Raw genomic sequence first — 18,607 nt, 5'->3', positions numbered from 1 at the left:
TCCTTCTACCTCCTTCTCCCTCAGTCTCCCTCCATCCTGAGTGGAAAGACTGGAGTCCATTTCTCCCCTAGAGGCACAATGATGTACAGCAGATCTCTAGAACATATTCATCTTGCTTAACTGAAACTTTATGCTCATTGATTAGTAACTCTGCATTTCCCCTCCTGCAGCCCCTGGCAGCCACCATTCCACTCTGGTTTTATGAGTGTGACTGTGTTAAATACCACATGTCAGTGGCATTGTGCAGTATTTGTCTCTCTGTGACTGGCTGGTTTCACTTAGCATGATGTCCTCCACGTTCTCCCGTGTTGGCACATACTGCAGGATGTCCTTCCTTCTATAAAGTGGTTCCCACGCCTTGGCTGTTAGGAACTCTGCTGCAGGGACCACGGCTGTGCCAATATCTCCTCCAGATCCTGATTTAAATTCTTTGGGATAAATACCCAGAAGTGGGATCGCTGGATCATATAGTAGTTCTAGTTTTAATTTTGAGGGAACCCACCCTACTATTTTCCATAGTGGCCACACAATTTGCATTCCCACCAACAGTGCACAAGGGTTCCAGTTTCTCCACATCCCCTCCAATACCCATTGTCTTTTGTTTTTATAATAGCCATCCTGACAGGTGTGAGGCAATATCTCATTATGGTTCTCATTTGCCTTTCCCCGATGATTAGTGACATTGAGCATTTTTTCATATACCTGCTTGCCATTTGTCTGTTCAAGTCCTTTGCCCATTTGTTAATCAGGTTATTAGTGGTTTTTTTTGTTTTGTTTTTTTGTTTTTGCTATTAAGTTGTAGGAGTTCTTTATATATTTTGGAGATGAACCGTTTATCAGATGTTCGGTTTGCAAATGTGTTCTATTCCGTAGGTTGTCTTTTCACTCTGTTGACTGTTTCCTTTGCTGTGCAGAAGCTTTTCAGTTAGATGCAATCCCATTTGTCCATTTTTGGTGGTGTTCTTGAGAAAGGAATTCTTCAGGAACCTTCTGAGCCACCAAGGGCAGCTCAGGGAGGACAGGATAGTGCCATGACCTGAGCCAGGGGTCAAGCACTAGGGCACAGTCAGCGGAATCCATGGTTGACCAGCTGGCCGGCAAATGCCTGGGAGATAGGACCCAGCAGGGACTCTGGTCCTCAGCCAGGGTCAGGAGGGCTGCAGCCTGGGTTGCCCCACTCAGAGCTCAGACAAGGCCACGATTTTCTCCCCTCTAGAGCGGGTCATGAACCACTGGCAGGAAGACCTCATGTTTGGCTACCAGTTCCTGAATGGCTGCAACCCGGTGTTGATCCAGCGCTGCACGAAGCTGCCCGAGAAGCTCCCTGTGAGCACGGAGATGGTGGAGTGCAGCTTGGAGCGGCAGCTCACCTTGGAGCAGGAGGTCGAGGTAGGAGCTTGTTGTCGGGTGACTTCGGCCATGGCCAGCTCAGATGGCCAGGTCACACTCCATAGGGCGGAAAGCACTTTCTGCTGGCCGGTGCTCATGAGCCCACAGGCTGCTGTCTCTAGGAGCCTCTGCCAGGCTGATGATGAGATCAGCTGTCCTCAGTGAAGTGGTCTCTTCCTTTCCCTGGGCATTTATGGAAAATGTCTTGTCCAGTGGAGAAAGAGGTTTTGAGGGTGAGATTCCTCAGTGCTCAGAGGTGGGAGCATATCTGTATTTTCAATATCAATACCACTAATTGAAAGAGCTCCCTCTCAGTAGGGTCTAGTTGTGGGCCAGACTTTGTGAGAGATGCTTTACATACACGGCTGTCAGATTATCACCAACCTTGCAAAGGTAAGGAAAATGGAGAAAGAAGCAAGCCTTGTAGCAGCACAGGAAAAAAGGGAGAAAATGGATGGAATTTTTAACTTTCTAATTAGAAATGTTGGTGTCTTCTGCTTCTGTCCTCACCCTCCTCCCAGCCCTCCTCTGGCTCACCTGCAGGGATTTGAGGGCCGGGGATGGCCCTTGCTCTCCAGTCGGTTGGCCTCTTCCACCAGAGCCAGGACAACGGGGGCCCCTGCCCCTTGCCCCCCAGGTGTCTAGGTGGCCTTCTGTTTCTGGTCACCATGTCTTGTTTGCTCAGCTTGCCTTGGGGCCCCAGCTAGAGTCTGTGCCACCTGTGGACAGCCCTCCCAGCCCCCATCTCCTGCCCACCTGACTCTAGAGGGCCGCCTGCCCAGCTGACCGTCCCCTGCCCCAGGGCACACGGTCCCAACCCCTTCACCCTGGACCTGCCTGGGCCCCAGGACACTACCTGGTCACATGGACAGCTGACGAGGACAACGCACACCCCCCCCCCCCCAGACACATACTCACACATGTGTGCACACACAGCAGCATTCCTTTGTAGATTTTATTTCTGGGCAGATTAACGTTGATTCAGTGGCTGTAGGTTCCACACTTCAAGTCAGAGAATCATCCAACCTTGAAAGCCACAGAATCCTAGGATGGGAAGGGACTGCAAAGCTCTCTGGTAGGGGGACAGCTTCTGCTTGGGAGTCCTTGCAACCTCCAGGGCCTGGGCTTGTGGCTGTCTTTGTCACAATGGCCACCTTTCCTCTGAGTGATGGTCTAGAGGCTCAGCCGTGGTTTTGGTCACGAAGCAATAATCTAATAGCTATCACTGACTAGAGTCTTACACACGCCTCCCGTCTCTTACACGCACACCTCCTGTCCCTTACACACACACCACCTATCTCTTACACACACACCTCCTATTTCTTACACACACCTGCCATCTCTTACACACACACCACCTCTTACACACCTACATCTCTTACACACACATCTCCTGTCTCTTACACACATACTTCCCATCTCTTACACACACACCTGGCATCTGTTACACACACCACCTTACACACACACCTGCCAGCTCTTACACACATACCTCCCATCTCTTACAACACAATTCTTTTTTTTTTTTTTTTAAGATTTTATTTGTCAGAGAGAGAGAGAGAGCACAAGCAGGGGCAACAGCAGAGGGAGAGGGAGAAGCAGGCTCCCTGCTGAGCAAGAAGTCCGATGTGGGGCTCAATCCCAGGACCCCTGGATCATGACCTGAGCCGAAGGCAGATGCTTAACCGACCGAGCTACCCAGGCGTCCCATAGCACAATTCTTAATTCCCTGAATCAGTCATTAGGGCCAGGAAAATGGAGCCCATGGACCAAAAGGAGAGGACAGGGACACCAGACAGGCAAGAACACCAGTGTCCAGTGCAGAATCCCAGAATATCAGAACTAAGAGATAAGTTTCCCCCTCAGTTTTCAGAAGGATGACCCTGAGACCCAGAGAGAGGAGGTGACTTGGGATAACAGAGCAGTGCCCCAGGCATAGGCCCAAATCCCAGGCCTCCTGGTTCCCTGGCCTGGGTTCCCAGGGCCTCCTGTTAGCCTGGCATTCATCACCTCAACTAACCTGGGTCTCCTTGAGATTGGATTGGCAGCCACTCCTATGCAGTACTCATGATGGTCATGTCCACTCTGAAAATCCAGTTGTCCAGCCCATGACAGGAGCCCACCCAGCCCTGTGACCCACATGGGTTGCCATGTGTCTCTGCCTTCTTGACAAGGTAATCCCAAGGGGCCCTGTCACAAGCTCTCCTGAAACCAGCCCCTCCCCACACTCCTGCCCTGGTGAGCAGTGGGCACAAACCCCGTCCTCCCCACCCCTGCCCCACTCACATTGCAGACAGCTCAGAGTTCATCACTGGTGTCAAGTGACTACCATAGTCCTTCGAGTCGAAAAAGGAGGAAGATGGTGGCCGGGCCCTTAGCTCCTGTCCGGTCTTTGGTCCCCCTTAGGGGGATTCCTGAAGCCTGTGGTGGGTGGCCCAGGACGCCCTCTGCAGGCAGAGTTGTGGACACATCTCACCTGAGCACCTGGGGACCCAGCTCTGCAACATCGCAGACCCCCCTCCCCAGCTGCATCCATTACTTGCTTAAAATAAGAAAGGCTTTAGAAGAAGCGCCATCCGTCCTCCTCCCAAATTCTTCAAGTTCTGGCCTGAGTGGGCCCCAATTTTATGAAAGGAACCCTCACAGCACTCAGGTTGGGCTCCCTGTAGAAGACTGAACTATATTCTGCAAAGAGTGGCTTTCTCCCTTCCCCACATCCCAGGCACATTGCTGTTTTCTTGAAGTATAACAACCAGAGAAAAAGAGACCGAATCAGGAGTGTCAGCAAGCCCAATGAATTTTCACCAAGTGACCCCACCATGCCACCAGCCTCAGACCAGGATGCAGAACACACCACCCAGGGACACAGACCCCTCCTGCCCCTGAAGACCTACCTTCCCCCAAGCCCTTAAGAGCCCCCCTAGTACCCTACAGACCCTTGCCTCTGTAGACCCTGCCCCTGCAGATGCCCCCTGCAGAAGCTTCCACCCCAAAGACCCGCCCCCGTTTCTCCTCCCAAGGGTGACCTGGTCGTGACACTGTAAGTGGAGGCTGGCGGCGGCGCTCTTCGGAATTTTCATTCTCTTGTCTATTTTGTCTGCACTCCATCTGCTTCCTTATTACACTGCCACTCTGGGGGATCGTCCAGCATCTTCCATGAGGGCCAAGCAGCTTCCAGGGACAACACATGCAGAATGGGCCCCTGCCATTCCTTCACATTACCAGAAATCCAGCACAACCTCTGAACACTCTGGATGCAAATCAGCCCAGAGTCAGAGAACAAAAGTGTACATTCTGAGCTCTGATCAGATGCTAGGGGCCTCTGAAGCCGCCTCTCCCTCCCCCTGGGCCTGGTTCTTGGGTCCACCTCTGGCTGAAACTGATGGAGCCATATTTCCTCTTGACTCCTGCAGCAAGGGAACATCTTCATCGTGGACTTTGAGCTGCTGGATGGCATCGACGCCAACAAAACAGACCCCTGCACCCTGCAGTTCCTGGCAGCGCCCATCTGCTTGCTGTACAAGAATCTGGCCAACAAGATTGTCCCCATTGCCATCCAGGTAGGCTGCCCACCCTGCTCCTTTCCCGGACGGCTCTGCCCTCGGCAGCCAGAGCCTGGGGGCAAGTTTTTTGGGTGTCTCCACCTGAACCTCCACTCTGCCTTACGTCTCCCGGGGGCAGGGAGGGGGTGCCGAAAGCTGAAGCTCTGCCAGGTGGACAGGAAAAACAAGAACTTAGGGCTTCCTGTCAGCAGTGGGGAGGGCTGGCCACGAGAAGCAGAAAGGGCTCCCCTCCCCGAGATACACTCAGCAGATTCCTGCTGAGAACCTGATAACATACTACACCCCTCGCTCCCGCCCAGCATCCTGACCAGGGGCCCCAAGTCAAAACACCAAGAGGGGCCTGGCAGTTGAGGCTGCGAGATGAGCTGGAGACTGAGGCCACTAAGGGGGCACCATGGAGGCTGGGTCAGGAAGGGGCCAGTCCTGCAATGCTGCCTTCTAGTGCCCGTGGGTTCTCGTTTCTACCAAAGATGATGGAGGAGGAGAAAGAGGAGCAGTCTGGGTGAGAGGAGGCCGGGGCCGAGCTAACTCTCTCCCGTTCCTGGCTGCTCTCTGCTTCCTCAGAGCACCAAGCACACTGTGACCACTGGTATGCAGACCGCAGGAAAGAACACCCAGGACAGGGCCAGATGGAGGTCTGTGAAGGGGGCTGCTGCCCAGGGGCCCCGTGGGGGACAGGTTGGACGAGCAGTCGGCAGACTTGACTTTGAGCCAGCTGTGAACCGGGCGTTGAGTGCTATGGGCTATTATAATAGCGGGTGGTTTGCCCCGTGGTGACCCCATGACAAGACTGTCCCAAGGGTAGCCTGTGCGGTCCACAGCCCCTTACCCTCAATTCTGAAATCTAAGAAGTCCTGAAACTGCTAGGTTTTTCAAAAGTTTGCACCAAATTCATTGGCAGCAAAACTTGCTCTGAACCGAAAGGAGAGACTATTTAGAAGCTTTGCCCCATCCAGTGTGGTATGCATGTCTATCCATGAGAAATACTGATGCGTTTGATTGTAAAATATTATGTTGCCCCAGACCCAGGGCGGAGAAGAGAAGGGTCACATTTGAAGTATATGCACTGCTAAAATCCTAAAACTTCTGGATTCTGAGACACTTGGCCTAAGGGTTTTGGCCCAGGACCTTTATTCATGTAATAGTCATGACAAGCCTCCGAGGTCGGGGACTGCTGCGGGTCATTTCTAGCAGGTGAGAGAACAGACACAGGTGCACACTGTCAGCACAGTGGGGATAAGTGCCAGGCCATCTGGCTCTGGAGTTCATGCTCCCCCCACTCTCCTGGTCTCGGGAACACATCTTCCGCCAGAGGAATTCCCAGCCTAGCAGAGAGAAGCCCTATGCTTAAGAAATTGAAGCAAAAGGTAAAGGGACAGGCGACGGAAGAGAAGCAAACAGAACTAAGAGACTCAAGGAGAGGAGCTATTTACCACTGGCAGGCACCCTGATGCAGCCCGTTCTCCAGAGACTTCTTGGAGTGGCCTGGAGTCAGGGACCTGCCGCTGGCTAGCAGACGTGGGACCTTTGGCAAGTCACAGTGTTCCTCAGTCTCTTCCCTCTGTTGAAAATGCAACCTTTGCAAACTATAAAGAACCAGGAAAATGAAAGCCAGAGGATAATAAATCCAAACTGGTTCTTTGAAAGGTCCAAGAAAATCGATAACCCTGTCATGAAACTAGTGAAAGGAAAAAAGAGCAAAAATACACAAGATTAGAAATAAGAAGACAATCACAAGGGTGTTTGTTTTCTTTAAGAGTAATAGCATGGCAACAAACTTGAAAAGCTGGAAGCAATGGCAAAATATAAATTATGAGAAGAAATTGTAGAAAACAGGCCAATATCAGTATAAGCACCTGGGAAGCTGACTAAACACCTAGCGGGGTGAGGGCCCTGGGTGCTGAGCAGCTGAGCTCCATCCAGCCTTTACACAGCAGACTTGCCGAGCTGTCTGACTAGTTTCAGCTCCGGAACTCATTCTGGGAAGCCGGCATAACCATCGTGCTAAAGCCCCCAACACGCAGGCTCCCAAAGAAAGCTGAAGACCAATCCAAGTCACAAACACAGAGTTTAAAGGAAATCCAAAGATATTAGCAAAGTGAATGCAGCAGTGTCATGAACGACTAATAGGTCATAACCAAGCAGGGTCTATTCCAAGATGTTTCAGTAGCAGAAAACTTCCAGCATAATTCATGACACCAGTAAGAAACAAGCTTATGATTGTATCAATTGACAACAACAGGGAACTTAATAACATTTAGTAGCCACAACTAATAAATATTAAAATAGCGATGGAAGGAATCTATTTCTCTGTGATTGAGACAGGAAATGTCATTCAAAAATGGCAACCCTAAAACCATTTCTGTTAAAATCATAAATAAGGATGCTGAGGTCACTGTTGTCACTCAACACCGTCCTCGAGGTCCTGGCACTGGTAACAAGGAAGAAAATAATAAGCATGTGAAAAAAACAGAAAAGACTATCTTTTGGTAATGATATGATGGTGGACCTAGAAAACCTAAGAGACTCTCATTTTTCAAAAAGCTAGTAGAATTAATACGTGGATTTTGCAATGTGTCTGGATAAATAGACTCCTCAAAGGCACCAATAGCATTTATCCACACTAACAGTATGATATAATATATAAAATTATTTTATTTTTTTTAAATAATTTTATTTATTTGAGAGAGGGAGAGAAAGAGAGAGCACGAGCAGGGTGAGGGGCAGAGGGAGAAGCAGACTCCCTGCTGAGCAGGGAGCCCCATGTGGGCCCCGGCGGACCTGAGCTGAAGGCAGATGCTTAACCGATTGAGCCACCCAGGCTGTAAAATGAAATCTTAACAAGTGCTTTCTTTCAAATTGAACAAGAAAAGTTTATATCATAAAAATGTCAGTTCTACCATATTTAATCATATGAATTTAATGCACTTCCAATTAAAATTTCAGTCAGGTTTTTTCTTTCTTTTTTTTTTTTTTTGGTAGGGGGTGGGGGAGAGATGAAGGTGAGAACACCGAATAAAAGAATTTAAAAATTCATATGGAAAAAGAAGTGCTCAAGGATACCCAAAAGTTTTTTGAAAAATTAAAAACAAGGAGGACTTTCCTTGCTCAATATTAAGGAGTACTGTAAGGTCACTGTTCACAGCAGGTGCTACCCATCACAGACAGACTTGGGGGGGCAGTATATAAAGAGGCCAGAAATAAGCCCAATAAATAAGAATTTAACGTATGAGAATGGTGGTTTCTCGACTCAGTGCAAAGGGATGGAATTTCAATGATGTAATCACAGCTTCCTTCACAGAAGGAAAAGATTAAATTGAACCCATATGTCATATTATTTACAAAAATAAATGTCAGATGAAGTAAAGATTAAAATATAAAAAAGTAAAAAAGAATTTAGGAGAACAATGTTTAATATGGGTGCTAAGGAGACTTCTTTTAAAGTAAAAACAGGAAACCAAGAAGTTATAAAGGAAAAGATAGCATATTGGATTACATGATGTTTTAAAATTAAATGGTAATTAAGAGGGCACATGATGTAATGAGCACTGGATATTATATAAGACTCATGAATCACTGAACTCCACCTCTGAAACTAAAAATGCACTATATGTTAATTGAATTTAAATTTTAAAAAAACCCAAAGTATAATCCTCTCAAGTTTCTGTCTACTACTGGAAGTATTTTATCATGACACTAATGTAAAATATTCAAATAAATATAAACATAGTAAATTCATATAAAATATATTATGTAAAAACTTAAATGGTATCATACACCACAAAGGTAAAAGACAAATAATAGATAGGAAATAACTGCTGCACAGGGACAAAGGATGAGTATCTATAATATACACATAGTTGCTTCAAATTGATAAGGAAAAGACAAATATTCCAATAGAAAAATGGGCAGAGAATATGAATAGGCGGTTGATAGAAGAAGAAACATATGGAAAAAATCAGCATATGGAAAAGTTCTCCAGGTCACTAGTAGTTAAGGAAATGCAAATTAGTTACAATGTGATATCACTTCTGACTCATTAGGTTGGAACCAAAAAAAAAAAAAAGGCCTCTAGCAAGGACGGCGCCTCCCCCCCACTGGCCATGAGCAAGTTCATACTACAATAACTGGACGGGCCCAGGCAGCTCGCGGTCAGTCCTGCAGCACCTGCCTTGTGAGGTGTGCCTCTGAGGTTCTGGATTGCAATGGGAGCTCAGAGGGTCCTGAGGGGGGGCTGGCATGGCCAGGGTGATAGGAGGGGCTCAGGGTTATGACTGTTCGTCTTTTGAGTACCCACGCCTTTGGAGCAGTTGTGTCCCAGCTGAAGGAGCATGCAGTGGGGCGCTATCTCCTCGGACAGCCCTTCCGGGCCGGCAGGCTCTCCTCTAGTGCCCGGTCTGTAGAGACCGTAGGGATGCGAGCACTCACAGTAAGGGCATCACAAGCATTGCTTGTGGTGGGAAAACAAACTTGAAGACCATCTGAAGGCAGTAGAGGACTGATTAAATGAAATCTCTCATGTCTGGATGATGAAGTGTTGCACCACCTTTAAAAGGAATGAACTTGATGTATCACAGCGGACCTGAGGGTTTCCACAATGAGCTAACAAAGCGGAAAGCAAGACACTGGGCAGAGATCATCTCGTCTCATCTATGCAAATGGAACGCAGGAAGCAGCTCCCCATCGACAGGACAGGACCAGTACTTGTGGGCATCGGGGAGTGCAGAAGGACACAGGCTCATCAGTGGGGAACACTGGGATGGACTGGTTGGGGAACAGGTGAGCAAAAGAAAGAAGAGAAAGACATTATAACAGTGTTTGATTTATGGAAAATTGAACAGGTAAATACGTACATATGCAAAGGAGCTGGATGATGAGATTATTTTTTATTATGCTCTTCTGAAGTGACCAGAATTTTTTTTACAATAAGTTTTCTAATCAGAAACAAAAAACTACTTCGTTAACTAAAACACGAATTAAAAACAAACAAACAAGGTGTTCAGGGCGCATTCTGGAGTCCCACGGTGTCACTGAGCCTGGGCAGGAGTGGGGAGGACGGGAGGATGTGTAAGAGGGAAAGGCTCAAGTCAGCATGGCCTTCAAGGGAGAAAGCGAGGGAGAGTCTGGCCCAGGCAGTGAGAGTGAAGAGGAAGGCTGAAGGCAGTGCCCGGGTCCCATCCCAGCTCATCTATTCACCCACCGTGTGACTTGGGAGACCTACACAACCACTCTGAGCCTCAGTTTCCTTCAGTGTAAAATGGCAAGGAATACCTGGCAGGGTGCTGGTGCGGATTCAGTGAGACAGTACGGGCAGAGCCCCACACAGCAGAGCCATGTTCCAGAGCGCGGCAGGCCGCCCATACGTGCTGGGAGACCGGGTGCTGAGGCCGGCGTCTGTGGGGCCAGGCAATTAGTACAGAACGAGTGAAGCTCCAGGGAGGGGTGCAGGCTGTGGGAGGCGTGGGACGGTGGGTAGGGTGGGGCAGCAGGAGGGGTGGAGCCAGTGACAGGGAAGGGAGTCCACGAGGCGTGGAGTGTGGGAGGGGTACAACCAGAGGGAGGGGCGGGGGTGCTATTTATTTATTTTTTATTTATTTTATTATGTTATGTTAGTCACCATACATTACATCATTAGTTTTTGATGTCGTGTTCCATGATTCATTGTTTGCTTGTAACACCCAGTGCTCCATGCAGAACGTGCCCTCCTCAATACCCATCATGGGGCTAAACCATCCTCCCACCCCCTCACCTCTAGAACCCTCCGTTTGTTTCTCAGAGTCCATAATCTCTCATGGTTTGCCTTGCCCTCCGATTTCGCCTCTTCATTTTTCTCTTCCTACTTTTTTTTTTTTATAAACATGTAATGTATTTGTTTCAGGGGTACAGGTCTGTGATTCATCAGTCTTACACAATTCACAGCACTCACCATAGCACATACCCTCCCCAATGTCTATCACCCAGCCACCCCATCCCTCCCACCCCCCACCACTCCAGCAACCCTCAGTTTGTTTCCTGGGATTAAGAGTCTCTTATGGCTTGTCTCCCTCTCTGGTTTCATCTTGTTTTATTTTTTCCTCCCTTCCCCTGTGATCCTCTGTCTTGTTTCTCAAATTCCTCATACCACTGAGATCATATGGTACTTGTCTTTCTCTGATTGACTTTTTTCGCTTAGCATCATACCCTCTAGTTCCATCCACGTCATAGCAAATGGCAAGATTTGGGGGTTTTTTTGATGGCTGCATAATATTCCATTGTGTGTGTATACATATATATACATATATATATATATATACCACATCTTCTTTATCCATTCATCTGTTGATGGACATCTTGGCTCTTTCCATAGTTTGGCTATTGTGGACATTGTTCCTATAAACATTGGGATGCAGGTGCCCTTCAGATCACTACATTTGTATCTTTGGGGTAAATGCCCAGTAGTGCAATGGCTGGGTCATAGGGTAGCTCTATTTTCAACTTTTATTTTTAACTTAATTTAATTTTATTATGTTATGTTAGTCACCATACATTACATCATTAGTTTTTGATGTAGTGATCCATGATTTATTGTTTTCATATAACACCCAGTGCTCCATGAAGTACGTGCCCTCCTTAATACCCATCACCGGGCTAAGCTATCCCCCATCCCCCTCCCCTCTAAAACCCTCAGTTTGTTTCTCAGAGTCCATAATCTCTCATGGTTCATCTCCCCCTCCAATTTCCCCCACTTCATTTTTCCCTTCCTTCTCCTAATGTCTTCCATGCTATTCCTTATGTTCCACAAATAAGTGAAACCATATGATAATTGACTTTTTCTGCTTGACTTATTTCACTTAGCATAATCTCCTCCAGTCCCATCCATGTTGATGTAAAAGTTGGGTATTCATCCTTTCTGATGGCTGAGTAATATTCCATTGTATATATGGACCACATCTTCTTTATCCATTCACCTGTTGAAGGGCATCTCGGCTCTTTCCCCCACAATTTGGCTATTGAGGACATTGCTGCTATGAACATTGGGGTGCATATGGCCCTTCTTTTCACTACATCTGTGTCTTTGGAGTAAATACCCAGGAGTGCAATTGCTGGGTCATAGGGTAGCTTTATTTTTAATTTTTTGAGGAACCTCCACACTGTTTTCCAAAGTGGCTATACCAACTTGCATTCCCACCAACAGTGTAAGAGGGTTCCCCTTTCTCCACAACCTCTCCAACATTTCGTGTTTCTTGCCTTGTCAATTTTTGCCATTCTAACTGGTCTAAGTTGATATCTCAATGTGGGTCTCAATGTAAATTTCCCTGATGGCTAATGATGAACATTTTTTCATGTGTCTGTTAGCCATTTGTATGTTTTCTTTTGAAAAGTGTCTGTTCATGTCTTCTGCCCATTTTTTTATTTCATTATTTGTTTTTTGGGTGTTGAGTTTGAGAAGTTCTTTATACATCTTGGATATCAGCCCTTTGTCTGTAGTGTCATTTGCAAATATCTTCTCCCATTCTGTGGGTTGCCTCTTTGTTTTGTTGACTGTTTCCTTTGCTGTGCAGAAGATTTTTATCTTGATGAAGTCCCAAAAGTTCATTTTTGCTTTTGTTTCACTAGCTTTTGGAGATGTATCTTGAAAGAAGTTGCTGTGGCCGATGTCAAAGAGGTTATTGTCTGTGTTCTCCTCTAGGATTTTGATGGATTCCTGTCTCACATTGAGGTCTTTCATCCATTTTGAGTTTATCTTTGCAATGGTGTTAGAGAATGGTCGAGTTTCATTCTTCTGTATATAGCCGTCCAATTTTCCCAGCACCATTTATTGAAGAGACTGTCTTTTTTCCATTGCATGTTTTTTCCTGCTTTGTCAAAGATTATTTGACCGTAGAGTTGAGGGTCCATATCTGGGTTCTCTATTCTGTTCCATTGGTCTATATGTCTGTTTTTGTGCCAGTACCATGGTGTCTCGGTGATCACTGCTTTGTAATATAGCTTGAAATCGGGCAACATGATGCCCCCAGCTTTGTTTTTCTTTTTCACCATTTCCTTGGCGATTCAGGGTCTTTTCTGATTCCATACAAATTTTAGGATTGTTTATTCCAGCGCTTTGAAAAATGTCATTGGAATTTTGATCGGGATGGCATTGAAGGTATAGATTGCTCAGGGCAGCATAGACACTTTAACAATGTTTATTCTTCCGATCCATGAGCATGGGATATTTTCCCATCTTTTTGTGTCTTCTTCAATTTCTTTCATGAGTGTTTTGTAGTTCCTAGAGTATAGATCCTTTATGTCTTTGGTTAGGTTTATTCCGAGGTATCTTATGGGTTTTGGTGCTATTGTAAATGGAATCGTTTCTCTAATTTCTCTTTCTACAGTTGCATTGTTAGTGTATAAAAAAGCAACTGATTTCCGCGCACTGATTTTGTATCCTGCCACATTACTGAGTTGCTGTATGAGTTCTAGTAATTTGGGGGTGGGGTCTTTTGGATTTTCCACATAAAGTATCATGTCATCTGTGAAGAGAGAGAGTTTGACTTCTTCTTTCCCAATTTGAATACCTTTGATTTCTTTTTGTTGTCTGATTGCTGTTGCCAGGACTTCTAGTACTATGTTGAATAATAGTAGCAAGAGTGGGCATCCTGGACGTGTTCCTGGTCTTAAGGGAAAAGCTCTCATCTTTTCCCCATTGAGAATGATATTTGCTGTGGGTTTTCATAGATGGATTTTATAAACTTGAGGAATGTTCCCTCTATCCCTATACTCTGAAGAGTTTTAATCAGGAAAGGACGCTGTATTTTGTCAAATGCTTTTTCTGCATCAATTGAGAGGACTGTATGGTTCTACTCTCTCCTCTTATCAATGTGTTCTATCACATTGATTGATTTGCGAATGTTGAACCACCCTTGCATCCCGGGGATAAATCCCACTTGGTCGTGATGGATGATCCTTTTAATGTATTGTTGGATCCTATTAGTTAGGATTTTGTTGAGAATTTTGGCATCCATATTCATCAGGGATATCAGTCTGAAATTCTCCTTTTTGATGGGGTCTTTGCCTGGTTTGGGGATTAAGGTAATGCTGGCCTCATAGAATGAGCCTGGAAGCTTTCCTTCTGTTTCTATTTTTTGAAACAGCTTCAGGAGAATAGGTATTATTTCTTGTTTGAATGTTTGGTAGAATTCCCCAGGGAATCCATCAAGCCCTGGACTCTTGTTTTTTGGGAGGTTTTTGATCACTGCTTCAACCTCGTTACTGGTTATTGGCCTATTCAGGTTGTCAATTTCTTCCTGTTTAAGTCTTGGCAGTTTATAGGTTTCCAGGAAGGCATCCATTGCTTCCAGGTTGCATAATTTATTGGCATATAGTTGTTGATAATAATTTCTAATAATTGTTTCTATTTCCTTGGTGTTAGTCATGATCTCTCCCCTTTCATTCATAATTTTATTAATTTGGGTCCTTTCTGTTTTCTTTTGGATAAGTCTGGCCAGATTATCAATCTTATTCTTTCAAAGAAACAGCTTCTAGTTTCGTTGATCTGATCTACTGTGTTTCTGATTTCTAATTCATTGATCTCTGCTCTAATCTTAATTATTTCTCTTCTTATGCAAGGCTTAGGCGTCGTTTGTTGCTTTTTCTCCAGTTCTTTAAGGTGTAGAGTTAGGTGGTGAATTCAGGATTTTTCTATTTTTTTGAGTGAGGCTTGGATGGCTATGTACCTTAGTACCCTTAGTACCACCTTTGCAGTATCCCATAGGTTTTGGACCGATGTGTTTTCGTTCTCATTGGTTTGCATGAATTGTTTAAGTTCTTCTTTGATTTCCTGGTTGACCCAAACATTCTTGAGCAGAGTGGTCTTTAGCTTCCAAGTGTTTGAATTTCTGCCAAATTTTTTCTTGTGATTGAGTTCCAGTTTTAAAGCATTATGGTCTGAGAATATGCAGGGAATAATGTCAATCTTTTGGTATCGGTTGAGACCTGATTTGTGACCCAGTATGTGGTCTATTCTGGAGAAAGTTCCATGTGCGCTTGAGAAGAATGAGTATTCTGTTGTTTTAGGGTGGTGAAATGTTCTGTATATATCTATGAGGTCCATCTCGTCCAGTGTGTCATTCAAAGCTCTTGTTTCCTTGTTGATTTTCTGCTTAGATGATCTGTCTGTTGCTGAGACTGGAGTATTGAGGTCTCCTACAATAATGTATTGTTATCAATATGACTCTTTATTTTGGTTAACAGTTGGCTTATGTAGATGGCTGCTCCCATATTGGGGGCATAGATATTTACAATTGTTAGATCTTCTTGTTGGATAGACCCTTTAAGAATGATATACTGTCCTTCTGTGTCTCTAACTACAGTCTTAATTTAAAATCTAATTTGTCTGATATAAGAATTGCTACCCCAGCTTTCTTTTGAGGTCCGCTGGCATGGAAGATGGATCTCCATCCCTTCACTTTCAGTCTGGATGTATCTTCAGGTTCAACATGAATCTCTTGTAGACAGCATATGGATGGGTCCTGTCTTTATCCAATCTGCAACACTGTGCCCTTTTATGGGAGCATTTAGGACGTTCACATTGAGAGTGATTATTGAAAGATATGAATTAATTGTCATCATGTTGCCTGTGAAGACCTTGTTTTTATAGATTGTCCCTGTAAATTTCTGTTGTATATCATTCTTGGGGTCTTTCTCCTTTTATATAACCCCCCTTAATATTTCTTGTCAGGCCGGCTTAGTGGTCACACATTCTTTCAGTTGCTGCTGATCTTGGAAGCTCTGCATCTCTCCATCCATTCTAAATGACAGCCTTGCTGGATAAAGTATTCTTGGCTGCATGTTCTTCTCATTTAGTACCCTGAATATGTCTTGCCAGCCCTTTCTGGCTTGCCAGGTCTCTGTGGATAGGTCTGACGTTATTCTGATGTTCCTCCCTCTGTACGTAAGGAATCTCTTCCCCCTAACTGCCCTTAAGATGGTTTCCTTGGTTCTAAGATTTGTGAGTTTTACTATTACATGCCAGGGTGTTGGCCTGTTTTCCTTGATCTTGGGAGGGGTCCTCTCTGCCTCTAGGACACGAATGTTTGTTTCATTCCCTAGGTTGGGGAAGTTCTCAGCTATGATTTGCTCAAATATATCTTCTAGTCCTCTCTCTCTCTCCACCCCCTCCAGATTCCAATAATTCTGACACTGGAATGCTTCATGGTGTCACTTATTTCTCTGATTCTATTTTCATGGATTCTGAGTTGTTTTTCCCTGGCCTTCTCTTTTCCCTTTTTATCTATTATATTGTCTTCCAGGTCGCTTATTCATTCCTCTGCCTCACTTACCCTAGCTGTTAGATTATCTAGATTGGATTGGATCTCATTGATAGCATTTTTAAGTTCTGCCAATTCAGCTTTCATTTCTGCCCTTAGAGACTGTATGTTGCCATTAATTGATTTCTCCATTCTAGCCATTGTCTTCACAATTGCTAGCCTGAATTTCCATCTCTGACATCTTGGTTATATCTGAATCCATTTGTAAATCTGTGGCATAAATCATAATCTCTGAGTCTTTCCTATTTTTGGGGTTCCTCCTCCTAGTCATTCTATTGATGGGTGGTTGAGGGAATGTATAGAATCCAAATTATTGACCACAACCCAAGCAAGATGCACCTGTTTTCTAGGGACCTTGGGGTTGCTGGCCTCTTGTTTTCCTAGCCTGTCTTCTGGGGGAGGGGCCTGCCGTGCCGTTACTCAGGCAACCCTGTTTGGGCAGAGTTGCCCTGCCCCCTGGGGGGGGATGGGCTCAGTGAAAACCGATTTTGGGTGGCTTTTGTTCTCTGGAGGCTTTCTGCATCTCTTCCAAGAATCAGAGTAGAAGAGATTGTTTCCAACCCTCTGCCTCAGAGCAGAGAGATCACAGTCTGTTCTTCAGTGAGCTCTCCAGGCCACACTGTCTCTCTTTCTGTCTGTGCTGCTATAAACTTCAGTGTCCTGGGTTGTGCACCCCTCAGCAGGGCTCCCAGTCCTCGCCTCCAGGTTGGGGCATGGGGGCACGTCTCTGCCCTTTGTGCTTCTAAAACCACCAGCACCCCCAGTTTGCACACGGCCCCGCCACTCCAGGTTTCAGTCTGGGGGGCTGCCCTAAAGTCCTTTCCCCGCTGCTACCAGTCTGTGAGTCTGTGCCCTGTCCCCAGTGTGGGAGGCTGTTGCTCACCGGTGGTATAGGATCCCCCCCATTCCATTTATCTTCCAATATGTGCTCGTGGAATCATGGCTCCCCGCTTCATACCGCAAAACCAACCACCTGCAATATTCTGTTTGCAGAGATCCAGATCTATCTTCTTACATCTCAGGCTGATTTCGTGGGTGTTCAGAGTGGTCTGGTAGATATCCAGCTCAATTCTGGGGACTGGTTGGAATAGGGTCCGCTACTCTTCCGCCATCTTTTCCTTCCCTCTTATTTTCAACTTTTTGAGGAACCTCCATTCTGTTTTCCAGAGTGGCTGCACCAGCTTGCATTCCCACCAACAGTGTAGGAGGGTTCCCCTTTCTCCACATCCCCACCAACATCTGTCATTTCCTCACTTGTTAATTTTAGCAATTCTGAGTGGTGTGAGGTGGTATCTCATTGAGGTTTTGATTTGGATTTCCCTGATGTTGAACACTTTTTCATGTGTCTTTTGGCCATTTGGATGTCTTTGCAGAAATGTCTGTTCATGTCTTATGCCCATTTCCTGATTGGATTATTTGTTCTTTGGGTGTTGAGTTTGATAAGTTCTGTATAGATTTTGGATACTAGACCTTTATCTGATATGTCATTTGCAAATATCTTCTCCCATTCTATCAGTTATCTTTTGGTTTTGTTGACTGTTTCCTTTGCTGTGCAAAAGCTTTTTATCTTGATGAAGTCCCAATAGTTCATTTTTGCCCTGGCTTCCCTTGCCTTTGGCGATGTGTCTAAGAAGAAGTTGCTGCAGCTGAGGTCAAAGAGGTTGTTGCCTGTGTTCTCCTCAAGGATTTTGATGGATTCCTGTCTCACATTTAGGTCTTTCATCCATTTTGAGTCTATTTTTGTGTGTGGTGTAAGGAAATGGTCCAGTTTCATTCTTCTGCATGTGGCTGTCCAATTTTCCCACCACCATTTGTTGAAGAGACTCTTTTTTCCACTGGACATTCTTCCTGCTTTGTTGAAGATTAGTTGACCATAGAGTTGAGGGTCCATTTCTGGGTTCTCTATTCTGTTCCATTGATCTATGTGTCTGTTTTTGTGCCAGTACCATACTGTCTTGATGATTACAGCTTTGTAATAGAGCTTGAAGTCCAGAATTGTGATGCCACCAGCTTTGGCTTTTCTTTTTCAACATTCCTCTGGCTATGCGGGGTCTTTTCTGGTTCCATACAAATTTTAGGATTATTTGTTCCATTTCTTTGAAAAAAGTTGATGGTCAGATGAATGGATAAAGAAGATGTCGTATATATATACAATGGAATATTATGCAGCCATCAAAAGGAATGAGATCTTGCCATTTGCAACGACGTGGATGGAACTGGAGGGTATTATGCTGAGCGAAATAAGTCAAACAGAGAAAGATATGTATCATATGACCTCACTGATATGAGGAATTCTTAATCTCAGGAAACAAACTGAGGGTTGCTGGAGTGGGGGGTGGGGTGGGAGGGATGGGGTGACTGGGTGAT

The 18,607-nt window shown here is 45.4% G+C and overlaps 1 protein-coding gene across 1 annotated transcript in view; it reads left to right on the top strand.

Moving 5' to 3' along the window:
• The window catches only part of ALOX5 (arachidonate 5-lipoxygenase), a 73,067-nt gene that overhangs the window by 42,321 nt on the left and 12,139 nt on the right, over positions 1-18,607 (top strand). The window contains exons 6-7 of the mRNA XM_032432572.1: positions 1,217-1,389; positions 4,803-4,949. Coding sequence (XP_032288463.1) covers positions 1,217-1,389; positions 4,803-4,949 — 320 coding nt within the window. The remainder of the gene's footprint in view (positions 1-1,216; positions 1,390-4,802; positions 4,950-18,607) is intronic.

This window comes from Phoca vitulina, unplaced genomic scaffold (genome assembly GCF_004348235.1).
Source record: "Phoca vitulina isolate PV1807 unplaced genomic scaffold, GSC_HSeal_1.0 scaffold48, whole genome shotgun sequence".
Taxonomy (NCBI): domain Eukaryota; kingdom Metazoa; phylum Chordata; class Mammalia; order Carnivora; family Phocidae; genus Phoca; species Phoca vitulina.
Note: the sequence above shows the minus strand (reverse complement) of the source record. Positions and strands in the feature narration are given on the sequence as shown.